Consider the following 26,512-nt stretch of genomic DNA (forward strand, 5'->3'; position numbering starts at 1 on the left):
AAAAAGAAGAGGGGTCTTCACTGACAAGTGTTAGGATGAAGACCCCATAGGACACAGGACCCCTGCAAAGCTCGTCTGGGGACCATCTGGGAGAATGCCCAGGAGCACCTCTCCTCAATCCCCAGCCCTCTGCTGACTGCAGACAGCAGATGAGCAGGGGTCCCTACAGGAAGGGTGGGCTGGACAGACAGGCGGGACAGACCAGCCACCACTGAGGCACTCAGCACAGCGCATGGCAGTGTGCTGTCCCCAGTACTGCACCAGGGGCAAAGGGCTTGCAAAAGAAAACTGAAAGATGACTTCGCTGGTGTCTTTTCCTATGTCTCATTCAACACTCTAGTACTCCATCACCAAAACACCTATTTAAAAAATCAACACATCTTTTTGAATTGGGAGAATCGCTTGGTAGATCTTCTCTTATTTTAGGCCATTTCCTAAAGTGTTAAGAATTATGTTACAGGTAAGACTTACAATTCTCCAGAGATACCAAAGAGTACTACCTGCCGTGTGAGAATATTTTAACCTGACAATGAGTTAAAAAAAAAAAAGTTAGGGGCGCCTGGGTGGCTCAGTGGGTTAAGCCGCTGCCTTCGGCTCAGGTCATGATCTCGGAGTCCTGGGATCGAGCCCCGCATCGGGCTCTCTGCTCGGCGGGGAGCCTGCTTCCTCCTCTCTCTCTGCCTGCCTCTCTGCCTGCTTGTGATCTCTCTGTCAAATAAATAAATAAAATCTTTAAAAAAAAAAAAGTTAAAACCTTTATCATTTTCTCTACCCAGATGTTCAATGAAATGAAAAAAATAAAAAATCAAATTCTTTGGAGACAAATATAAAGAACCCCTGTAACACAGTGGACTAATTTTAATCTCGCTAGGAGCAACGACCTTTTGTCTCTGCCTGTGTTTTAATTATTTATTTTTGAACTTAAACAGATGTCTTTTATAAACTCACACACCCAGGATCATCTGACTGGAATCTGTTTAGCAGTGTTATCTCACACCGTCGCCTCAGGCTGAGTAAACACAGACTTTGAAGAAAGAATCACTTGTTCACTGATTAAAAAAAAATGCGTACAGTGGAAGAACTATTCTAGGGTAAGAGGTCTACCTAAAAATGCATCATAAAACACTTCCTCATAGGAAAGGTGCCCTTTTCTCTTAATAGGGGTTTTCAATCAAGAGAACTCTATATTATAATATGAACTTGTATCATGAATGCAAGCAGGAGAAGCAAAGCAAAGCTTACGATTAGATAGCAGGAGGAACTGGTCTGCAATTTTTTGTAAGCAAATAACAGAAAGTGCCACCCCCCCCCCACCCTCCAGGGCTGCAAAGTTCCAAACCCTATTTCCAGAGAGCAAACAGAAATCTCCTGTGCCGTTCCCATAGTCTACTGGCCTATGCCCTTGCTCCTGATGGAAGCATCTCCAGAAAAGATGAATTTTGTGAGACCTGGGTCCATGGGCAGGGAGTGGGGTTGGGGGAGAGAAATGCAGAAAGTAACTTGATTGCCCCAAACTGGGGTTTCCAGAGAAAAGAAAAAGAATCAATTTTTCCAAATGACTACCATATCGTAGTTGTACAGATGTGGAAATAATGCTACGTCCTTTGCAATCATCTTCTGCAGGTGACCCAAAAGGTATAACCAAGGAAAGGGGCTGGTGGCCGTTTAGAAATAAGTGGGTCTGATGGGTCTGGGGATGGCTTCCGTGTGGGGACTCTCCCCACGGTGTGTCTCCACCCGAGTGGAGCGCACAAGTGCTTTTTACTAACATCTCTACCAAACGCTGAGAAGCAGAAGAAGGAGAGGAAAAACTCTGGCAGTTTTAAGTTCACTTGGGTAGCTGTAAAGATGGAGATTGTAGGGTGACATGGAAACGTGCTCTTTATACCCCTTAATAGTTCTCGGCCTCATGACATCACATACTCCCTCTCTTACTTGAATGTTCATGGGCAGGAACAATTACACCCAGCAGGCTCCCTGGCACCCAGGAGGTACCCACGAATATTTGCTCATCTGATTAGCTGTCCACTCACCAAAAATGACACAGACTTGACAAAGTCTGTTTGATTTGCTGACAGTCAAACTGGATAAATAAAGCTCTAAAACAGATTTTCCAGGTCTGAACTGTGTCGCCCCAATGGATCAAAAGGACTGGAAAATTGCAAAATCTCCTCTTGGCTCTGGGCCGTGCAAAATTACAGTCATACGTTACCATTTGCCTAATTTTCGGAGTCATCGTGGACTGACTCGACACGGATTTCCTGAGTACTTATCCTGCCAGCCGATAATCACGGCTAACACACAGAGGGTTACAGTGTGCCAGGCACAGATCGAAGCACTAAATATGAATTAATTCACATAATTTTCACATTAACCCCACACAGCAGGTGTTAATACTATCTTTATTTTACAAACAAGGAAAACTAAGAGTCAGAAAGGTTTTTTATTTGACTTATAAAGTACCCCAAGTCGCATAGGTAGTGAGTAGCAAAGGCAGGATTCAAATGGAGTCTGGCCCCAGAATTTATGCTCCTAGTCACAATGCTATGCCACCTTTATCTAATGAGATCATAGAGAAATCATTACAGAAGTAATTTTTTTATTTTTCTATTTTTTTAAATTTTATTTATTTGTCAGAAAGAGAGAGCAGGCAGAGGGAGAAGCAGTGTCCCCGATGAGCAAGGAGCCCGACATGGGACTCGATCCCACGACCCTGAGATCATGACCTGAGCCAAAGGCAGACACTTAACCGACTGAGCCACCCAGGGGTCCCAGGAAGGTAACTTTTTTTTTTTTTTAAGATTTTATTTATTTATTCATTTGTCAGAGAGAGAGGCACAGTGAGTGAGGGAACACAAGCAGGGGGAGTAAGAGAGGGAGAAGCAGGCTTCCCACTGAGCAAGCATCCCGATGTGGGGCTCGATCCCAGGATGCTGGGATAATGACCTGAGTTGAAGGCAGACACTTAACGACTGAGTCAACCAGGCGTCCCAGGAAGGTAACTTTTTAAGCAGTATTAAAATATAAGGTCAGCAGGGACGCCTGGGTGGCTCAGTCAGTTAAGTGTCTGCCTTTGGCTCAGGTCATGATCTTAGGGTTTTGGGATGGAGCTCCACATCGGGCTCCCTGCTCAGCAGAGAGTCTGCTTCTCCCTCTCCCCTCCCCTCTGCTCATATACTTTCTCTGCCTCAAATAAATAAAATCTTAAAAAAAAAAAATATGATGCCAGCATTCCAACTCTACTGTTTGAAGCACTCGTCCTGTCTTGCACCTATACCTGCCTGCATAGCACAGCGGGAAGAAAATGGTGTCAGAGCCAGAAACTCAGATTCAGTTGGGATGCTGGGACCCTGAGTAACACCAGCTCTCGGGTTCTTGGTTTCCTTGCCCATAAAGGGAAGACAGTAAAGCCAGCTCTTCCCCTATCAAGGGTGTTATCGGGAATAAATATAAGAACACACAGGGCAGGCCTTTGTAAAACAGAAAAAACACCCCTTCTAAGACATCCCCATCTTAGGAAGCATCCAGCATACAGCACACACTATAATAAACACCTGCAAAAAGGATAGTCGATTCTCCTTACTTGCAGATTCTGGAGCCGTGAATTCACTTACTTGCTAAAATTTACGTGTAACCCCCCAAAACCAATACTTACTGTGATTTTGCAATCACTCGTGGCCATGTGCACAGGCAGAGCAGGGAAAATTTTAAACAGCTGAGGTGACAAGGCAAGGCTCTGCCTTCCTGTCTCCACTCTCATACTATAATCAAGTATATTTCAATGTACTTTCAGCGCCACATTTTTTGCATTTTTGTTGGTGATTCTGCTGTTTAAAATGCTCCCCCCCCTCCCCCCGCAAAGAACTAGAAGCACTATTCAGTGTTAAGTGCAAGACGGCTGCAAGGTGCCTAAGGGAGAAACACGTGTATGAGAGAGAGAAGCTCCGTTCAGGCGTGACTGTGGGCTGTGAGTTCAATGTTAATGACTTAGTACCAAGTAAGGTATCTTCACACAGAAACACACAGAAAACAAAGTGATGTATTGACTGATTGATGGAAATGTGACCCCAGACTCACAGGAGCCCACCTCTATCCCTCCCCTCCAAGTGACGGTTCAGCGCTCAGTGTCTGCAGCTAACTCCGCGTTCACCCAGACTTGACGACTTCCCGGGACAGGACTACTGCACCACTCTTGTACAACACAGGTTGGAACTTTCGGGGGGGTGGGGGTCATCTATTTATACATGATTTTTTTTTTAACAGTACCGTGCTATGAACTCATTTTCTCTTCCTTATGATTTTCTTAATAACATTTTCTCTCCCCTTGCTTACTTTATTGTAAGAATTTGGTGTATAATAGATATATAAAACGTGTGTTAATTGACTACGCTATCAGTAAGGCTTCCGGTCAGCGGCAGGCTATTAGAAGTTTTGTTTTGTTTCGTTTTGTTTAAGATTTTTTATTTATTTACTTGACAGACAGAGATCACAAGTAGGCAGAGAGGCAGGCAGAGAAAGGAGGAAGCAGGCTCCCCGCGGAGCAGAGAGCCCGATGCAGGGCTCCATCCCAGGACCCTGAGATTATGACCTGAGCCGAAGGCAGAGGCTTTAACCCACTAAGCCACCCAGGTGCCCTTATTAGTAGTTTTTTAGGGAGTATTAGTAGTACTTTAATTAGTATTATTTAGGATACTATATTTAGTACTCTAACTAGTACTAATTATATTAATTAGTATTATATGCAGATTTTTTACTATGTGGGGGAGTCAATGCCCTTAACCCCCACATTGTTCAAGGGTCAGCCATATAAGCCAAAAATGTGATACTAAAAATCCCCATAGAGTAGAGGCAGCTAACATAGGAGGACAAAGTCGGGATGCTGGGCTCTAAAGAGGAAGTGTGAAAGTACTGGGATCACCCAGTCTTGGCCCCCTCTAGGTCTCCGTCCATAGCTGAGAAGCCTTTGACCAGCATTAGCCCCAGTGTGCAGGGCAACGGCTCCCATCCTTTCATTCCACCATACAGGAGTGCACGGCAGCCTCACCTCTCTGGGCCTCTGCAAGGTCCCTTCTAGTCCATCTGAAAGTCTATACAGCTTGGCCCCTGTAGGAAATACCAAGGCTCATCTGGAGGCCATGGGGTGACCTCACTCCACTCCAGTCCTGCAATCCTCCAACCACCTGGGTCTGCTATTCCTCTTTTCCAGACTCAGCCTCAGAGAGTGATTCTCACCAGAGTCTGACAGCCTCCAAGGTGTGGAGCCAGAATCCAGACTCCGCTCTCCCAGTCATCCCGGCAACTCTCCAACAACTCGAAATGGGAAAATCAGCATATCCTCTTACCCAGCAGCACCTTCTTTCTCTTTTTTTTTTTTTTTGAAGATTTTATTTAGTGCTTGCTTCGGCAGCACATATACTAAAGATTTTTTCATTCGAGACAGAGACAGAGCAGAAGCAGGGGAAGTGGCAGAAGGAGAGGGAGAAGCCGGCTCCCCGCTGAGCAGGGAGCCCTATGTGGGGCTCGACCCTAGAACCTGGAGATCATGACCTGAGCTGAAGGCAGATGCTTAACTGACTGAGCCACCCAGATGCCCCAACAGCAGTGCCTTTTCGAAAGCATTCAGGGAACATGGCAGAGGTGTCCAGCCTTTCAAGATTTCATTTTATGGGTCATTCAAATGCCAGCAAGAAAAACAGCCTGGAGGAGAAGGGAACACTGCTGAGTCCAAACCTAAGACCCAAAACTAAAAGCTATTTTTTTTTTTAAACCATAGGGGAAAATGTACCAGCCACCCCATAAGCCTGGGGTCCTGCACATGGAGAGCACAGGAGGCCAGCCACCCCAGACAGAAGTGCTCTTATGCCTTCTCCTCTGACCTGAGGTTGAAGGGAATGGAAACGAAACTACTAGCTCTGGACATGGTTAGACAAGGCTGAGCTAGCTCCCAGCGCGAGTGGGAGATGCCAATGTTAATAAAATGTCACCTCAATTACTTTTGCCAGGGTTATAAAAAGAAACTGGAGACTTCCTCCCTTGGGCATCTTCTGTTAATTGCCATTTATAAAAGTTCTCTTTGCTAGGCCTGGAATATGCATTATTTTCCCTTTGAAAACAAAAAGAAACTTCTAAAATATCAATCAGCATTCCAAATGGCAAAGTGATTTGTTTTCCAACTCACACTCTCGGATCAGCTCGGGAGTCTGTCTGAAACGCAGGCATCTGGTAACAATTTGTGACAATATAAAATCAAAGCTGAACTCCCGTGTAAATATTTTTTTTTTTAAGCCCAGATTTCACCAGCCTGCACGTATCTTATCCATTTCCTTATATTCCAATCTTGACTTTTATTTTCCTGGCTCCGAAAGAACTGGAGTCACACATTACGAATGTCACACCTCTTAATAAGCTCTACAGGCTAAATTCTTTCCAGCTCTGTGAAATGCAGCTTGCAGGGAGGGTATGTATCTAGATTGGGTGACCGGACTGAAATATATCATTCCCGTCTCTTCCAATCTCCTTGGCCTCAATTATTCACTTGCCTTTGGAGCAAACAGGACCGAATAAAAAAGTCTGGTGTGGGGGCACCTGGGTGACTCAGTGGGTTAAAGCCCCTGCCTTCGGCTCAGGTCATGATCCCAGGGTCCTGGGATCGAGCCCTGCATTGAGCTCTCTGTGCAGCAGGGAGCCTGCTTTCCCTTCTCTCTCTCTGCCTGCTGCTCTGCCTGCTTGTGATCTCTCTCTGTCGAATAAATGAATAAAATCTTTAAAAGAAACGAAAAAAAGTCTGGTGTGGTCACTCTATTTACACACAGCTGCCCCACTGACACATCCAGAGGCAAACGGGCTAAATCGGTAAAAGACAGGAACATCAGCGTATCTTCTTAGACAGCGAAAGCGTTGAACAGTACACATGCCAAGAACCATCACTGGATTCTCAGGCAAAACACATTTCACTCAGCAAGGGCCACAAAACTTGTTGGGTTGAAACAATGCACGTGTCAAGGCAATAAAGCATCGTAGCAGAGGTACGGTCTTATGTGTGAGAGAGGATCCCAAGCTCTACGTGACTTGGCGGGAAAAACAAGCTCCCTAGACTTCAGTTTCCTCATTTACGGGGTGAGGTCAGCCCCTCTGAGACATGCAGAGTGCCGGCAGAGCATAAGGGATGCAATGATCACATTGGGTATTTACCAAGATCTAACTATGTGCCAGGCGCTGTGCTAAGAGCTCTAGAGAAATTACTGAATTTAATCTTGGCAGTCATGCCGTGAGGTGTCTGATTATTACAGGCTGTTTCTGTCCTCTTTGTAGAGGAGTGCTGAGCTCCACGGGGATTACAGAATCTGCCCAAGGTCACACCCAGGAAATGGCAGATCTGGGATGTGAAGCGATTTCCATATGGCTCCAGAGCTCAGAATGTCAGTGTTCCATAATCATGCCTTAGGATGAAAAACCACGAATAAAACAAGAAAAAGACACAACGGCATTGAAATATTGACACAGCATCACAGCCTTACTCTGAGTCATGGACAAGTATGACGTCATCCCTACCCTGCATCCCTGTTTAGCTACAGCAGCCGACTAATCTTGCAGATTTGTGAGTGGCGTCTCCTTTTCTCCTGGAGAACATATCCTCACCCTCCACATTCCAGATCACTGGGACCTCAGCACCTGGTAACGAACTGTAAATGTGCGCAAGGTGAACCAGAAATTGCTTGGAAAGTCTTAGGATCTCACTCAAGGATATTTTTTTTCTTTAATAAAAAGAAACGATAGGTCTTTAACTAAAATTAAATGAATAAAATCTGATGTACGGTATTTTTTCTTTTTTGGAATATGCTCAACATTTACCTTAAAAAGTAATTATTAGAATTTTTAGGCCAAAGAACTTGGGAACGAGAATATAACTTGAGAGAGTCTCCAAGCAGAAATAGCCTTCTCTATGTCGGAGGAAAAAGGAAAATGAATGCATCTTCACTCAAAAAGTTATTTATGACCCTACAGATAGGTCACCCCAGTCCCTGGCATGTGACAGAACGCTCCCAAAACGCCTGTTGGAATACTCGAGCAAATAGCTAAGATCTGCAAATAGAGGGAACTATGAAATGCCGAAGGAGGCAGGGAAGACTGATGCGAGAGGGAGCCCTCAGAGCCACGTCTAGAAGCTCACATGATAGATGGGGGGGGAGGGGTGGGGCAGAAAAGGTTAAGCCTAAACAGTCAGAAGCAGCCTCATACCTGAATCACCCAGGCCCTCAGCAGAGCCCCACATCAGGAGAGAACTTCCACTGATTCGCACTTGGATAAATGTGTTGAAGCAAAATGAAAATACGTTACATAACACCAGACACTGTTTACATCTCCCCAGAGGTGCAATAAAGCCGGAGACACAACAGGATTTGTCCACAGCGACAACACTGCTCCCAAACTCGCATGGACCCCAGAGGCATCTCAAGGGCCTTCGGGGACAGATGGCTAGTCCCAGCCTCCAGAATTCCTGATTCACACTGGTTGGGCGTGGCCTGGAAAACTGCATATTTCTAATGAGTTTCTAGGTGATGCCTGTGCTCCTGGTCCAGGGACGACATTCCAAGAACGGCTGGTCTACCGCTGTGACAAAGAACTGGACAAAAACAGAATTGTTCACCACAGAGTTTAGGTCCCGCCCCCCCACCACCAAATTCCACAGTGCCTGGGCCACCTACAGACACGCCTTTAGGCTGTGCATTGGGATTTCTGTCCTTTCCCACTGGCCAGGGAGAGGAAGGCTGGTCCACACGGGTGGAGAACCGGATCCAAGTCTAACACCGCGACACCACCAGGCCTGTGTTTCCTGGGACCACCATAACACCTTAACGCAAGCTGGGCAGCTTCAAAAATCAGAACTTGATTCTCTCACAGTTCAGGAGACCAGCTAGATGTTCGAAATCTGGGCGTCTGCAGGCTCTAGGGGAGCATCCTTCCCTGCGTCTTTCCACTTCTGGTGCTTGCTGGCAATGCTTTGGCTCATAGATACATTGCTCACTCTCCGTCTCCATCTTTCCTGGTGTTCTCCTCTCGGTCTCTTGGGTATGTTGACACAGCCTTCTTGTGAAGACACCAGCCCCTGGCTTCAGGGCCCACCCTACTCCAGTAGTTCTGACCTGACTACAGCTGCAAAGACCCTATTTCCAAATAAGATCACCATTCTGGGGCCCCATGTGGACCTGAATGTCGGGGGACACACCTAGAGGGCTGCAGAGGTGGGTGACCCAAGGGACTTCAGAGATTACAGGCAATGCTTCCCCTGAGGGGCATGCCCTCAATGTCCTCATGCCCTCATGCCAATGACATGCCCTCATGTCATGTCACCATGACAAGCTAGCATCACGTGTCTGGGACGGTCAGAGGCCCTGGGGTTGCCTCTGCATTCTGGCCCCACCTCCCTCTGGGACCCCTACACCAGCTTTGTCACCCATATCCCCACCTTGGGGAGAAAACTTCCAGCCTCCATGAACCTCTGGACACTCTTCCAAAAATTCTGCATGTGTAAAAGTAGAGGAACTCCCTCAAAGTGAACATTTTGGACATACACACGTTCGTCTTTCTGAAGGGACAACGAGGATGCCAAAGGGTGAAAACCACAAGGAAGGCATTCCTAGGGTCCTCCTCCTCCATCTGACCCGCCTCCAGAGGTCAGACTTGCCCTACTCAGAAACCTCTGTCCTTGCTCTGAAATGAAGTTCCATCCACAGTTCAGCACCCAGTGAACCGAGCCATCACGCTGCCCGTGCCCACGGCAGCAACAGTGGGCCTGACCTCTCTTGCTACCCAGGAGCCCACCTGCCTTGGGCTCTACTTCTCACCTGGAAGGCAGGCGCTGGCCCCACCCATCTGTGAACAAAGAAGCCGCTTGACTGTTCACACGGAGGCAGAGGCGTGTGAACAATCCGGCACACAGAGAGGCATGGGCTGCCGCCAGCCCAAAGCCAAGCCATGCTGGGAGCCCTGGAGAAAGCCCCAACTCTAACTCTGTTCAAAGACAGGAGGTGAGGGCCACATGCAAAGGGACCTTTGAACAGTGATGGGAAGAGCGGGAGGCCAAGACACCAGAGGAGCATACAACGGACTTCATGGTCACGACCACAGGGGCCCGAGGGGTGCCCCAAGGTCCCTCACCCTCGAGGGGGATATACTGCTTAGAAAAGGAGGCTGGCAGGCAACACACACAAACCCTGGAACAAAGACTGTGGCTTCTGCAAAGGGAGCGAGCAAAGGTACATCTTCTAGAATTGTCTTTGGAGGCAGCAGTCCCATGTGTGCCCCCAGGCAGCGTCTTCCATGTGCCTGCCTATGGGCCAGACCAGCTTTTGCCCTCCACCTCACCACCCTGCAGAGCCAAGTGTACAATGCTGAACATGTGAATTCAGCCATCCTTGCTTCCCCGTCCCTGAGACCTTTATTTTGGCAATGGAAATTGTCAAGACTCCAGTGCAAATAGAGGCGAAAGTCAGGGCCTAAAGGAAGGGGCATCGTTTTCCTTCACTGCTCTGATTTTAATTTACTACTAGTTATGAAATGAAAACAATGCAGCAAATTATCTGTTCGGTGTACTGTAGCACAAGCTCCACCAAGGCTAATGACTCCGTGCCAGATGATGTTAGCAGACCCCGTCAAGTTTCTCAACAGACAGCGTAAAGCGCAGGCAACTTGGACTTAACGGCTGTTATGAGACAGATCAGCTACCAAACCTCTGCGAAGTGCTTCGGGCTTCATTCTTACGTCAGGGCTGGCAACACTCCAAAAAGGCAGACATTCTTATCCCCCCCATTCTACAGATGAGGATGTTGAGGTTCAAAGGGGTTAAATGAGGCGCCTGAAAGCGCCCTATGTGCTAGAGCCTTCCGACTCCAAAGCTGGTCTTTCCAGTCTTGAATCTGTTCACCCAATTAGCTGAGGAGGAGGCCGTGCCGCCAGGGGCGGGGATGCAGGAAATCTGATTGGGGAGCAAGAGGTTACTGGGGAAATTTTCCACAACCAGCCTTCTTGGCCTGCCCCAGAGCTTATCACGTGGAAATCAGCATCCTGCCTGCTGAGAGGCGCTGGCCAGACAAAAACTATGGCACAATATTTCTTTGTACTTCAACATGCTGAAGACAAAATTCCGGGTCTGTCACACCCACAGTTCAGGTCCACGGACCTCTTCGTTCTTCTTAGTCTGCGCTTCCTAGTCAATAAAATGGCTAATGCACCACCTTTTTTGAGACGACCTGATGAAATAATCTATATGAAAACGTTCTGTAAACCGCAGAGCCCCAAAGCAGCAGAAAGAACTTCTGTCATCAGATTTTTGTTTGGTGATGGGTAAATCGAGTCCCTCAATGACCCCCCCCCACACGTGACCCTAGACTTTTGTCCTCTTCTTCACCATTCCCCCTCCAAAAGCAAACTTTACTCAACTCATTAAACGCAGTACTTAACGAGAACCACCTTTCAACACTGCATCAACCATCTGTCCCCTAGCATGCCAATGTCTGTCCTCAAGCAAAACTGTCTTCCAGTCCCTGACGTTCCCCACGCTCTTCCCTAAGACCATCAAAGCCGATAGCGGGTTATAAGAGTTGGTTTTACAAATCACTGGGTTAATGAGTAAAGTGCTTTAAAATAAAACTCCGTGTGCTAGGCATCTCCGGCATTCTCAGTATTTTACTATTCTCTTCTTGAATGGTTTGTCATCTATCATGGGGTTGAACTTGGGTATGTGAACGCCCTGGCCTTTAAATCAAGCGGAGAACCAGACCCTCTCACGCACACACATATTATCACAAGATTCCAAGTCCTAAACTTCTGGCATTTGCATGTGCCGCCTTGCAAGCTTTTTAGTCTTCATAACTAAATGTGCAGCAATGAACTCCAAGCCGCATTAATGATAACCCTGTTAAATAGAAACTAGTGTCCAATTATCCAAAATGCTAACAACACAAACAAAAAGGGGGAAAAGAAACCCAGAGAACTCTGATTGATTATATGTTCTTGGGGGCTTTTAAAAAAACCAAACAAAAATAAAAATACAACATCACATAGTTTGTAAAAGAGAATAACGGCTAATACTTATGTGATTCCTACACGTAATACGAAATGGTCTGTTCGAGCTCCACAGTGCCTGTGAAAAGCCTGTTTTTTAAATTGTACATAGGCCAAAATATAAGGGGGATCTGACCTTTTTCTGAGGTGGAAAGTAAATGGTGGTGAACTCTGGGGACATTTACATTATGTGAAGTAGCTGATTCTTACATAAAAACAAACCAAAACAAAAACACAAAAAACCTCTGGTTTTCAATACTCTTCCCCTGATGGTGACATTGTGCACAGCACCCCAGGGGGAGAATGGAACCAAATGATATGCTGGTAAACCAGCTCTCTAAAGGGGGGGTGGAAAAAAAGAAGAATCATCCCCGCTGGCAGAGCTGACTGATTCCCGGGGTGTAAATATTCCTATCAGGACTGGTTTCAGGCTATCAACCAGCTCAGATCCCCTGTTAGTCATCTCTAACCACCTCTGTAGGAGCCAACTATCACACATCGGCTGTAGCAGAAACCCACTTACAAACCAGAGTTCAAATCCCAGCTCCAGATCCCAGCTGGGCCTTCGGCCAAGTTCCCTTTACCCCTCTCCAAGCCTCTACCTCCATAGCTCTAAGATGGATAGCCTCCCTATTCCACAGGAATGCTGCATTATTGAAAGAAAACGATGCATGTAAAGCACACAGGACTTTGGAAGGCACCCAGAACTCCATACAAGTTCCCTCCCCTCTTCAGGGAAGGGGAGAGGCAGACAGGGGTGGGTGCGGTTAGGGGTCCAATTTATACCACCTGCACCTGTCTCACACCCAGGACGGGGACAGAAACATCCAAGGGGGGAGGTTCCTTATTGCAGAACTGAGGAAGAGGTGGTGGTGAGGTTGTTTTACTAAATAACGGGTTGGGGGTGACCCCAGCATGAAAAGAAAAGACCTAAAAGGCTCGGGGGTTGAGTACCAGGCTTATCGTTACCTTGAAGACCAAGGTATCCTGCAGAATTTCAAGCGGTTTTGCCAGTGTCTTGGGATCAAATTTCCCTACTAACAGTCAGGGAATGTGGGTTTAGCTTGATTCTGTGGATGCTCTGTAGAGGGAGCTGCTCCACTCTGCTGAGAACCAGCCCCAGATCTTCACCAACCAGCCCCCAAAGGGTCAACAACCAGGGAGGGGTCAGGGCCCGTATGCACCGGGAAAGAAGAAAGTCAAGGCCCAGAGAGGGTGCTCAGTGCCAAACATGAGGGCTTTGTGGGGTGATGGGTCAGAAAGGAAGGAGCATCTGGTGGGAGGGGAGTAGGGACCCTCCCCTGGCAAAGCCTGTTGAGTGCCACAGCTCTCAGTGCTCCGTGGAAAATCGGCAGGCCTGGACATGACAGGTGGGGGAGGGGGAGGACATGGTTGGGGGGGCCGGCAGTTTGCAGTGGTTGCCAGAAGGTGGCCACACGTGAAATACAAGGAATTTAAAGTGGGACAGGGTCAGAAGTGGGTTTCAGAAAGGTCCCTCTCCCAGCCAGGGGGAGAAGGAGTGAGCAGGCCCAAACAGAAGCCAGGAGCCCCCAGGAGGCAAGGAGAGTTGGGGGGGGCGGTGCGGGAACAGGACAGGGCGACACCAGTGCACACTTCCGGGGTTCGGAGGGCTGGGCTGGGGCAGGGGGTTGCACATGTCTCCTGAAAGGAGCCAGAGAGGAACTAGCTTAGGCTTTGGGACCATGCTCTCTGCCACAGCTTCTCACTGGGGTTCCTGCAGCCCAGGGCAGCCAAAGACAATACAGAAACAAACCGGTGGGGGCGCCTGGGTGGCTCAGTGGGTTGGGCCTCTGCTTTCCGCTCAGGTCATGGTCCCAGGGTCCTGGGATGGAGCCCCGCGTCGGGCTCTCTGCTCGGTGGGGAACCTGCTTCCCCCTCTCTGACTACTTGTGATCTGTCAAATAAATAAAGTCTTAAAAAAAAAAAAAGAAGAAGAAATGAAAAGAAAAGAAAAATCGGGTGTGGTGGTTTCCCAGAAGATGTTATGAAAAACAGCCCGTGGGCAGCAGTTGGCCAACCCCGGAGTCGGGGGAAAGGGATACAGAGGGAGAAGACACAGCAGGTCCAAACAGAAAACACACCCAGGAGTGAGGCAGTACTGTTCCCATTTCATGGATGACAGCCTCGCCACAAAGGCGGCAGCAGGGCGGGGCCACAGTGGGTGACGGCAGGGCCAGGCTCAGGCTCAGTCCCGCTCTTTCCTGGCCCCTTGCTGTAGACCAGCAAAAGCACAGACACAGCAATGGGAAGCCAGAGGCAGCCAGATATGGCTGAGACGAGCTCAGGAGGCCAGGCGGGCAACTCAGCAGGACCGGGTTACTGGAGTTGCCAGAATCCTCGTCCAGCCGGGACTATCCTCCGGGCCCTGGGCCCCAGAGGTCCTCCCTGAAGGCCAGAAAGGCAGAAACCTAAACCAAAGGTCTCGCAAGGCCCTCCAGTCATGTAGGCCACCCTCTGCCCTGTTCAGCAGAAGCCCTGGGGAAGGAGTGCTTATGAGCCCTCGAACCACAGCACAGACTCGGGAGCCAGACTACCTGCATCTTTAACACTTTCTTGCAAGATTATGTATTACTTATATATAATATACATTATATATGTAATATATAAATATCATATATATTTTATATTATATATATTACATTATTTAGGTTATATATTTATATTATATATTTATATTATATATTATTTGTATGTTATATATTTTATATATTATATGACACACATATATATATATATATATATATATATATATATATATATATCTCAAATATTATATGAGAGAGAGATAGCAAAAAGAGAATATGGGGTTGTAGGGAGAGGGAGAAACAGGCTTCCTGCTGAGCAGGGAGCCAGATATGGGGCTTGACCCCAGGACCCTGAGATCATGACCTGAGCAGAAGGCAGATGCTTAACCAACTGAGCCACCCAGGAGTTCTTCGACTACCTGCATTTGAACCCAGCCCCCGTAAAGGCTCTGGGACCCTCTGCTTCAGAAAGGGGGTGACGTAGTAGTGTTGTCTCAGGGCATTTATATGTATGAACTTGCTTAATCCTCATTAAGAGCTTCAAATAATGCTTGGCACATGTTTGGTAAATAAAAATACTGTGTCAAGGCACTGAGCCAGGTCCCACAGGGGAGGGCATAGTGTTCCCACCTTGGTGGGGGCCCAAAACAACACGTGCACCTCTAACTGAGCACTTATCACTGGAAAGACTGGTCCATTTGCTATTTATATCTCCCAACAGACAGGGACCCCCCTTTATGTCCCTACCTCCCATGACTAGCCCACTGGCACCTCACCAATGAGAGTCAATATTCAACGTTTGTTGAATAAATGACACAAGACGGTAAGTCCCCAAACTAGAATTTCCTCTACCTCAAAGTACCTCAAGTCACCCTTTGCTCACTCTGTAGCCTTGGGATTCCTGCCCCTCCATGTTGTTAGGGGGCTGGAATCAGGGTCTACAAAGAGCTTTGCCAACCTGAAGGCCCCTGAGCAAGAGAGGAGGTCAGCACAGACCTCTTTCTCAATGGGGTGGTAGTGGTTGGGGACTGACCAACTCACGAGGCAGTGGCTTCCAGCATGGATGGCCTCCAAAAGTGGCCAGTCCAGTTATCACACCTTCACTGCCAGAAGAAGCACAGCTGAGGGTGTTTGGAAAGTTCTCCCCAACACCAGGGGAAACCCACTCAGTCCTTCATTCATCAGAACACGTGCCGCCAACCGGAGCCACGTGGGACCAACTCAGTGCCACTTCCGCATCCGATTCTAAGGCTAGGTGATCCACCGGACCTGAGCTAAACATGCTCCATCCTCAGCAGCAGGCCCACGACTGAGCCGCTCAGAGCCCCATGCCAGGAAGAGTGGCAGCTCACCTATCCCAGCCCTTTAAGTCCATAAAGGTAGAAAATGACCTGTCCAGAGTTAGCAGGCCTGGCAGAGGCTGGCCCAGAATCCAGAGCTGGCCAGAATCCAGCTGACTGGCATTCCTGATTCACACCATGACACCTCACGGGGCCTCACTCCGTTTTCCCTCCCAGTGTGCTTGAAAGGCTACCTAGTACCAGGTCCCTCTCCCCACCAAATAGCTCTCCTTCCAATGGGAAAAAGTCCATGCAGGCGGAGCTCCCGGGGCCAGCTGTGGGGACAGGGTACAGAGCCATGCTGCAGCTCCCTCACCCCCTTTCCAAAGGGCAAAAGGTCAAACTTGAACTAGCTGCCCTTTCTGGGCCCTTGCCAGCAGTGAGCAGGCTTCCGATTTATTTCCCTTTCTGAGTTTGCCCACAACATTACAGGCTTTGTGAGTGCAAAGAGGAGGGCAGCGGGTGAACCTCGGGCCACTGACCTCAGTCCCTGGCAAGGCAGGGCCTCCGCTTAGTCTTAGGTAAGCGTCCTGACCAGGGCCGAGCCTGCCTGGGACTGCAGCTTTGGTCATTCATGCTGCTGGAAAGATGGGTTTGCTGATTGCTGGAGGAGATCAAAGTCCTGCCTGGATTTCTAAAACCCAGATGGGTCAGGTGGCTTACAACAGGAACACGGGGTGGCGACTTGCCTGAGGTCCCAAAACGAGGTGACAAGCTGAGAGAAAACGTCCATCTCCCTTCTCTTACTCTGGCTGTAGACCTCCTGGTCAGCCCACCTAGTTTTGTTTTCAGTGAAGGCAGGGACTGCGGAGACAGCACCTTGACATTCAACCAAAGAGGGGCAAGGCGGAGGGAGAGGTGGTCAGCTCAAGCAGCGTGAGCCCTGCCCCAGCGGGTGGGAGTGACCTGGAGCACATTATTTCACAACTCCGAGAGGAGACCTGGTTTCCTCGCTCTTACAATTGGAACAATCCTAGCAGCTAGTCAAGCCTTCCTCCTCAAAAGGCTGTCCATTTGCATTTGCAGGAAGCTGTAGAAATGCAGAATCCAGGCTCTCCTGGACCTGCAGGATCAGAATTTTCCCATTTTTTCCCCCCAAGGTCTCAGGGGATTCTAAATACATTTACATTTGAGAAGCCCGGATATAAGGGGGGGGGGGAAATATGCCCCCTCAGAGGCACCCCTCAGCCCTCAATGATGTAAGCCCAGTTCACACTTGAAAGGGCCCAAGACCCAGCCCCCACCCCCGGCTCTCTAGGGGAATTCAGACCCAAAAAGGCTGATTAATTTGCCCAGGGTCTCACAGTGGCTTCAAAATTTGAACCCAAGACTTAGGAGTTCTTTTGCACCGCGGCTCTCTCTTTCCATGTATGAATGAACTTTCCACCCACAAGGCACAATGCTAACGCAGGTGCTCTAAGAAGGAAAGCCCTTGTGTATTTTTAAATTAATTCCCTGGTCACCACGCAGCGTCCTCAGGCAGGCCTGATGGCTCACACTGGTTCAGCTGGGCTCGACTCTGTGCTTCTGGGCAGCTGTCTGCCATTCAGAAGCTCGAGGAAGTGGAGCAGCCAGGATTGCTGACGGCTGCAGCCAGAGAGGAGAGGTCTAAAGTGAAAGGAAGCCTTAAAACACACCTTATAAATTTACATTCCCTTTCACCTATTAACACCTTCCCCAAACAGCTGGCACCGCCCAAGCACAGCACACGACGGAGTGTCAAGCTAGAAGGCATCTTTTTGGCTTCCCACCTCTGACACCTAGCCAGAGACAAACCCCAGCATGCTGGCTTCCCAGGACTGGAGCTCTGTCCATCAGGCTGGGAAGACGCCCAGGCCCACAGGACTGGGTTCCCCAGACGGTCCAAAGGAGACAGTAGCAGAAGCAGCAGGGGGTCCAAACAAAGTTTAAATGGGGAAGGGGGTGACTAAAGAGTAGAGAATCACACCAGTAGGACTGGCCTACTGTATCCCAGACAAACATTCCCAGCCCACAGCTCCAAAATTGTTATAGGGCCTACCACATGCAAGGCATAACCACACAGCTGAGTGGCAGAGGAAAAGATGGCAGCATCGGATGTCCCAGGTCTGGGTTCCCATCTTGGCCAGCACTGGCTCTGGGAAACCACCTACACACAGATGTGCCTATGCAGATTCAACGAGATGTAGGTCAAATGTCCAGCCCAGGGCGCAGAAATGGTGCCTGGGCCCAGAAACTTTCCTCTGACATATTTCAAGGTCTAGAAGTCTGAGCAGTGACTGCGATTTTTACCAGTGGGCAGACAGAAATAACACAGGACATTTCACGGTTTCAGATTGAGAAATTCTGATTTTATGTATTCATAACAAACCCAATCTAGGATATCTCAAGTTCATCATAAAAGGCAGATTTCAGATTAACTACGGCCATGCCTTCCAAGCTTTCATTTGTACATGAATCATCTGGGGTTCTTGTTAAAAATGCCGATTTGCGGGGTGCCTGGGTGGCTCAGTGGGTTAAAGCCTCTGCCTTTCAGCTTGGGTCCTGATCCCAGGGTCCTGGGATGGAGCCCCGCATCGGGCTCTCTGCTCAGCAGGGAGCCTGCTTCCCTCTCTCTCTCTCTCTCTGCCTGCCTCTCTGCCTACTTGTGATCTCGGTCAATAAAATCTCTAAAAAAAAAAAAAAAAAAAAAAAAAAAAATGCAGATTTGCACTCAAGTAATCTGGAGTAGGACCAGAGAGTGTGCATTTCTAAGAACTCTGGTGAAGCTCAGGTTCCCAGAGCCCACCCTTTTGAACAGCAAGGTTCTATGGAATTCCTTAAACAGTAAGAGATACATGCACGGAAGGTATAATTTGATTTAAAAAGGACATCCCAAGAGAACAACCATGAAGTAGTATACAGAACCAAGCTGGCCGGGCGGTTTCTTAAAGGGAGGCACACCTGGGATTCCTGTAAATTGGCCCTGGGCCCTATTCAGATGAGCCTGTACTCCACCTCACACTGTCCAGGCAGGTAAAAGCACTCGTTAGTGGTCATAAAGGCAGCACGCTTCTGACAAAATTCCCAAAAGCAGCATATGGTGTCAGAAACAAAGCATCCTAGAGTATTTCAAGTTCATGACCACTCCAACAGCTGTGGCCAAGCTAGGCTCTCAAGGCCTTTCTTAAATCCCTCTTTTACCCATTCACCTCTTCTCTGTAAGCTAAATCTCATGATGTTTCTGTTGACAGCTGTTTAAAAAAAAAAAATGCCTCTATCAAGTTGCCAGATAGGGATAATTCCTAAGTAGTAAGACGAATGTGACTGTCAGGAAGCATCTTCAATTGACTGACTCATCCTAATGTGTGTGCTAGGGTTGGGGGAGGGGGGTACTCCATAAAACATCCAAGGGGTTCATATTTACAGGACTGGAGATCCAATTCTGGCTACTCTTTGGATCAGAAATAACACAGGAGCGCCCGGCTGGCTCAGTCGGTGGACCATGTAACTCTTGAGCTCAGGGTTCTAAGTTCCAGCCCCATGCTGGGTGTAGAGATAACTTAAAAATAAAATCTGAAAAGAAAAGAAACAGTAACACCGAAGATCTTCCATATCTCCTGCAATGAGATTCTTGGAGACAAAGTGTGAGGTAATCTGATCTCCAGCTGCTTTTAGCACAGGAACTCATCTGTCCACCAGACACAGGCCAGCCCAGCACACTAGCTTAGAATAACATGTATGTTTATTACAATTCCTGTTATGACCCTCTGGCCTGGCTGGGCTAACACTCAAACTATAGAGTCATTATGAGCCAGTGGTAACAGCGAGCTGCCCAGAAACTGCTGAGCCCGCAACAGTCGCCCAGAAAGGAAGGGATTCCCCTCCTGTGCACTTGCCCGCTAACGGATAGATGCATGCTCGGACCAGAAATGCCAGGGCCAGTCACCTGTGCTCAGCGTCTCTCATTCATCCGTGCAATCACGAGGCTGCCTCCCAGTTCCACACCCCTCCCCGCAGCCCATGTGCAATCACACCGTGAGGCTACACACCAGGCAGGCTCATGATTTCACCCTTTGGGGAAGAAGGAGACTCCGAGCAAATTTCTGGAGGAGACTGGCTTGTTTTTCCCCATCTGCCTGTTGGGGGAGGAAGTGAAGTTTTCCAACAGGGCCACCTTCTTACTTGGGGCAGAAAAAATGTCTGAGGTTTCAGAAGAGCAGTACAGTATAGTATATAACAGAAAATATTCTCCTTTCTCATCTTGAAGTCTGCGAAATGTTTTCAATTCAGAAGGGGAAATGGAGACCCCAGAGGTTACCAGGCCTTATTAGTGAACAAGGGAGGATACTCTCCCTTCCAGGAAACAGGCCTGTATTTCTCCACTGCTCCCCACGCAGGTTCTTTTCCAAACTCTGGTCCCCTTCTCACACAGACCTAATTCCCAACTGTCCTCTAAACATATGTTGACAAACTCCAGCTATGTCTGCCACAATAAGCAAATGTCCAACATTTCAGATTATTGCTAAGATGCATAAAACCTGCAGAGGACTGAAGCTGGCAAATACAAGCTTGTAACTAATTCTAACAAATTCATCTTGGAATGGAGAAAAAAAAAAATCCTCAAGCCCTATTTCCTCCCTCTCCCCAAACTCCAAAGCCCCGTGCAAGGAAATGTAAGGATTTTCCATTTCTTAGGAAAGCAAAAGGAAAACGCCAAGTTTTCGTGGGACGGTGGACCACTCAGGGTAGGCACTAACTCCCCTCAAGAGGGATTCACCGCGCGTCTTCGAGAAGCTCAGGCTCACACGCGCCACTCGGCGGGCCGGACAGACCCACCGCTGGACTTTGCGCCCCGCCAGGTCTTGCCGGGCGTGGGGAGAGCGCGCCTCTGGGTCTGGACAGGATTTCTAGAAGTTCATGATCTCCTCCTTGCAATGGGGGTTTGGGGGCGGCTTTTTAATGGGCTCCTGCAACTCCCAAGTCCGGACTCACAGCGTGAAGCGTGATGCTTCTGCTCTGCGAAAGGCGGGCTCATGCACACACCTGTGAACACACAGTCCCTCTTTCGCGTGCCCTCGTGGTTTGGAATTTGGGCCAGAAGCCCAGGGATCCCGCAGGGCGCGGGAAGGTGGGCGCGACCCGTGTCCCGCGGCCAGGCGCCTGCCGGGAGGAACCTGGGCGTTAGGCGCGCGTCGCGTCCTGCCTACTCACCGGGACCTCTGCAACTGTTCCAAGGCGCTGGTGCTGGCCCCCTGGCCCGGCTGTTCCAGGGAGCAGTAGTTCTGCGAAGTCTGCCTGGAGAAGGCGATGGGCAGGATTCCCTGAGTGAACGAGTTGAGGCGACCCCGACTGCCGCTCCCACTCCCGAGGGTCCCGGAGCCTAAAAAGGCGGCCGCCGGCACCTGCACGCTGAAAAAGGCATCGTCCTCCTCCAACTGCTCCTGCCCGGCGTCCCGGGGCCCGTCGGGCGGCTGCGGCGGAGCGCAGTAGGCGAGAGGCGCCGGCCGGGGCGGCTGTAACTGCTCCCCCGACGCCCGGCCCGCGCCCAAGGGGCTCACGAAGCCCCGGGTCGCCCCGGGTCCGGGCCCCGCAGCGTGGCCGCCGGGGACCAGGGGTGACAGCGGCGAGGGCTGCGGGAGGCAGGGGCCCCATCCGGCTGCCACCGCCGCCGCCGTGCCCGCCGCTGCCAGCGCGTTACAGCCGCCCCGCTCGGCGGCGGCGATCAGGCTGAGCCGAGTCCTCGCGCCAAAGGCGCTGCCGGCGCCCGGCTTGGCCGCGCCGCTCTCCTCGCTGCCGCCCCACCCCTCGTCCTGCAACGGCGGCCGGCCGTCCAGCGAGATGTTGGTGAGGAAGGAGAGGGCAGCTTGGCGGCGCCGCGGGTCCATACGCGGCTTCCTGGGGGGCTCGGGCGGCGGCGGCTGGGCCGGCGCGGCGGCCGCGGGCTGGGGCTGCGGCGGCGGCTGCTGCAATCCGCTGGTGCCCGCGGCGTCGGTGCCGGCGCTGCTGCTGCTGCTGCTGTTGCTGCTCCTGCTGCTGCAGGCGGCCGTGCCGGCGGTGGCGGCAGTCGCCGCCATTGTGTCCGTCTGCGGCGATATTTCCGCGCTGCCCGGAAAAGCGAGAGGCGCGGGAGTGCTAAGCGGCGAGCTCGAGCGCGGGTGACCCGGGCTGGGCAGGGCGCGGGGCGCGGGCGGCGTGCACGGCGGCCCGGCCCCCCCGCGGGCGGGCCATGCTCGCCCCTCGGTGCTGCGGCCGGGGACGCCGCCGCCCCGGCCCACGCGCGCGGCTTGCTCGCTGGCTGGCTGACTGGCCGACCCGCCGCGGATCGCAGGCCCCCGGCCCTGCCCGCCCCTGCAGTCTCCAGCCGTCCGGCCCGGCAGCCGGTATTTATAGGTGCGCGCGCCCTGCGCTCGTGCTCCGAAGCGCTCTTTGCAATAACACAGTATCACGTGTGGGGAATGAAACCTGGGAGGAAAACAAAGCCGCAGGCGGCGGCCGCGGAGGCAGGCGGCGGGAGGCGAGGGGCCGGAGGAGGAGGAAGAGGAGGAGGAAGGGAAAGCCGAGCGAGTGGCGGGGCGGGGGAATCTTGCTGGCGGTCCAGGTAGCCCGAGCTTCCTGCCGGGAGCTGGTGGCTCCCAGGGCGCGCGGGACCCAGCTAAGGGAGGCGAGCACGTTTCCCCGCCGCGCCCGCACTGGGAATTGGGGGTGCCAGCAGGACCCCGGAGTCGCGCGGCTTGAGGATGTGGCCCCGGGAGAGTTATGGGTCTGCAGGATAGTTACTTGGAGGGACGCTGAGATCTGGCCCACGAGCTCCTTAACTGGACCCCGCGCCGCCGTTGGGCCCTGAGAAATAGGTCATTGTTAATAGTTAACATGGGCAGGTCCACAACCGGGTCTGTGGATAGTCCCACCTCAAAGCTGCCGCTTAACCCTTAACGGTTGTGTCTCATTCATTCTCAGGCGGAGGGTGCAGCCCCGTGAGATAAATGCACGCCCCTCTGTGCTTAAGAGCCCAGGCGCATTTGAACGTCCTCTGTGTGGGCAGATTGATTTACACATCCCCATCTGATGGTGCCGTCACTTTTCATCTCTCTATTAGCAAAGGCCAACGTCAATTTTCACTCTATGAAGACCGAGAAAAGCCATGATGGCCTCATACCCTTTTCCCCCTTGTCACCCTGCACAATTTGCGGCTTATGATCTCATTTTATCCCATATAAACTGGGAACAGTATGGTTACTTTCTGTCATTTATTTCATAAACATCCGTTTGGCACCTTCCCTATCTTCTCTTAAGACGGGTCCCTGCCCAAGGATTGGAAGATCGTTCAGGAGCAGTTGGCATGCTGTACCTCGGAGCTCCAGCCCTACCAAATGCCTGTGTTGGCTGAGGAGGGTGGTGGGCTAGGGGGCACCAGGACCGACCTGAGAAACGTGTACCGGTTTCCCTGTGCGGTTTGGGTGACATACCAAATGTAGTAAGGAACAATTGTCACACTTGATTAAGCTTAGCGCCATCTAAGACACCTCTCTACACTTTTCTGAGGGAGAAGCAATGTGTTTACCATCAGGGGATTAATTTAATTAAAGGTTTAAATTTAGCTCTGGAACTAATGGGTAACTCTACATTGAAATTCCACTCCACTTCAAGTTCAGGAAAGTAAATTGAGTAATGTGGAGCAAATACACCAGAGATGTGCACTGAGCCTGGAGTGTACAAGATATGGGTGAGTTTCAGGTTACATTTGCTTAGGACAAACATGGCACATGGCCCTTTGCATGAACAATTGTTCATATTTTATGCCGTTTTTTAGGCCTTTTGAAAAAGTAGAGAATGGGATCTATTTATAGCAACCTTACAGCAGCTAAGTCAAAGCGTGGTGACCAGCTCTGTGAAATTTCATTAGGAGTTTAATGATTGTTGTTTAACCAACTACCTTGAAACTTCCAAGTGGCTTTATTACAGTTAACTTAATTTGCATGACCACTGGCCTGGTTGTGCCCGAAGGCCTTGTTAAATGAAAGACACCAGTTCATGTTAAGTAACTCTTTTTTTCTTACAAAAATGATAAATGTTAATTGCACAACATTTAGAGAATAAGATAAATAAAGAGAAATTTTAGTAACTTTTGAACTTTTTATGTCTGTCCCGTACTTTTAAACAGGCTAAAGCACGCTGTTCCTGTGTTGTGATTTTTGCTTGCTGTGTTGCGATCATCTTTTCTTTTAGAATATTCTTTTATGGAATCATTTTAATGGCTGCATAGTGTTCAGTTTGATGGAGAGATTATAATTGTTAAACCTGTACCCTTTATTGAACATTTAGGTTGTTTCCAGTTTTGCTGTTATAGAGTGGTGATGACTTCCTTGGTTTTTCTAAATCTTGTTACCATCCGGTATTTTCTTAAACAGATACTGGGGCAAATTCAGTGTCATGTTTTTAAGGCTTCCCATCCAGAAAGGTTGTTGCAGTTTGCTGCAACACTTTTGCCCGCATGTCAGTTTTTTCATCAATCTTCATTTTTTTGTCCATCTGATATAACTCTTTGTCTATTTTAAGTGGCAAACATGCGGGCTAATTTCAAATATTTATTAAAGCATCAAACAAGAATCAATATCTTATTTAACCTCTGCACAGTTCCTGTGATGGATTTTCTTATAGGGACCATGAGAGATATGGTTTATTGTTCACCTACTGTGTGCCAGCCACAGAATATTTCTATTTCCAATCCTTTGTACTCTGCAAGGAGGGGTGGTGGTGTGTTATGATCAATATTTTACAGAGGAGGCTCAGAAAAATGTAATAATTTCCCCAAGAATATCTAGCTCTTAACTGGGCCAGTACACAAACCTGTTATATTCTAAGACCCATGTGCGGTCCTGCGCCCTCTGCTGGTGAGGACATTTTACAGGGCGGTCCATCCCCAGATTTAATCTCATATTTGTACTTAAGAGTCAACTCATCTGGGAAATAGTACAAACTTAGAAGGAAAAGGATCTGAGTTTTAGGAGCAAGTCTCTTAGCCTCTCCAAGCCAATTTCCTCTACAGGTTATTCTGAGGTACAAATAAGACTGCTTGAGAAGGATTTTAGAAAACCTTAAAGTACCTTTAAAAATATCAGTTGTTATTTAAAATCAGCCCAATCTACCTACTCCCTGAATTATTCCAAATTCACTTATTTTTCACCTATGGAATCACTAATTAAATATTACTGAGGAATTTCTATGTACATAGCACCATGTTGCTACAAAAGGAAAAAAAAAAGTGTGGCTCTTTGCCCCTGTGCCCTCTATAGTAAAAATAGTGGAAAGCAAAGCCAAAGCCCAGGACATATTTCAATAAAAATGCGAGGCAGAGACTGATTAAGTGATCAAATGAGCAATCAGACCGGAACTGTGAATGTTATCAAAATCTGAAAAAGGACTTTTATTTGAGGTGAGGTTTGTCGGGGAGGCCTCAGCCCAGGAGCCAGAATTTCTACTGACCTGGGTGCTAAGGAAGGAAGAGGGAAGACACCTCAGGAAGAGGATGTTCTCCATGCAAATTCCTCGTGGATTTCAGGCCTAGAAAGAATTTGAAATGTAATCCTTGGCCTTGCAGAGGTTTTTGTGTTTTGGGGGAGTCTCCCCCCCCCCAATTTACTTTAATATTGCCTCTTTCTAGTACCCATAAACATTTTTTTGCATGCATCAACTGTTTTGATTGACACATATGGGACCCAGTTTAAAAAAAAGAAAAAGAACCTACAGTTAATCACTGACCCTTTAAAAAAAAGTAATTCTGCAGAACATCTTGTCTGAAAATGAGCATAGAGACGACAGTGGATGTCAATCCTAACAAAAGCCATCTGACACTGTGGTTCTGCGGCCCACTTAGGTGCTTACAGATCGTGATCTTTGGGGGCTTGAGCTGGGGAAAATGACAAACTTTTTGCTTTGGTTGCTTCACCTGTAAATATCAGTTTTGTGATATTTTCCCTTGGAGCATTGTGAGGATCAGTGATAATTTAATTTATGTAACTAGCAGAGGGCCTCAAGCAGGTAGCTATTATTAGAAAAATGCAAAATGTAGAAGGTGCACACAACAAAGGCTGGGATATTTTAGGCTCCGGGGTTTTATAGTTTGCACCAGTCCTGCCAGGAAGGGAGATGAGAAACTTCAGATGCCGGCTTCGGTTCAGATCAGATTATTTTACTGCACGTTCCATAAAAGCACAGCCAGAACTCACACCAGGCCAGTAGGTCTAAAGCACAGGCAGAGTGCCTAGGAGAGACCTGCTGCTTGCCTTCATTGGATGAAAGATTGCCAAGACCTGAAATAGAGAATGCCCAAGAGGTGGGCCTCAACACCTCATCTCTCCCCCTGAAATTCACCTTCCCTGTGGGGACTTATGATCATTTCTCTCGGCCAGGGAGACGGGCAGTGAGAGGAGGGGTGTCATTGTTTTCCCTTTACAAGTTGGCACAGATACTTTAATTTCCTTCTTTAGTTTCTCCAGACCATCTGAGACCAGATGCAAGACCTAAGTGAGACTTACTGGGAAGCTCCAGGATATTGAATGCAGAACCGAAGTCAGTGAGGACCATAGAGCCACACTGAGCAGC

At 49.1% G+C, this 26,512-nt stretch overlaps 1 protein-coding gene across 2 annotated transcripts in view; it reads right to left on the reverse strand.

The window, feature by feature from the left end:
• The window catches only part of CABLES1 (Cdk5 and Abl enzyme substrate 1), a 112,429-nt gene extending 90,105 nt beyond the window's left edge, over nt 1-22,324 (reverse strand). Inside the window, exon 1 of one of the 2 annotated variants that reach the window (XM_047696647.1) lies at nt 21,122-22,324. In XM_047696647.1, the coding sequence (XP_047552603.1) occupies nt 21,122-21,984 (863 nt within the window). In that variant the 5' untranslated portion in view covers nt 21,985-22,324. The remainder of the gene's footprint in view (nt 1-21,121) is intronic. The other variant, XM_047696646.1, reaches the window with a different exon arrangement.
• Between the last annotated feature and the right edge of the window lie 4,188 nt (nt 22,325-26,512).

The sequence above is a fragment of the Lutra lutra genome, chromosome 12 (genome assembly GCF_902655055.1).
Source record: "Lutra lutra chromosome 12, mLutLut1.2, whole genome shotgun sequence".
In the NCBI taxonomy this organism is placed as follows: Eukaryota; Metazoa; Chordata; class Mammalia; order Carnivora; family Mustelidae; genus Lutra; species Lutra lutra.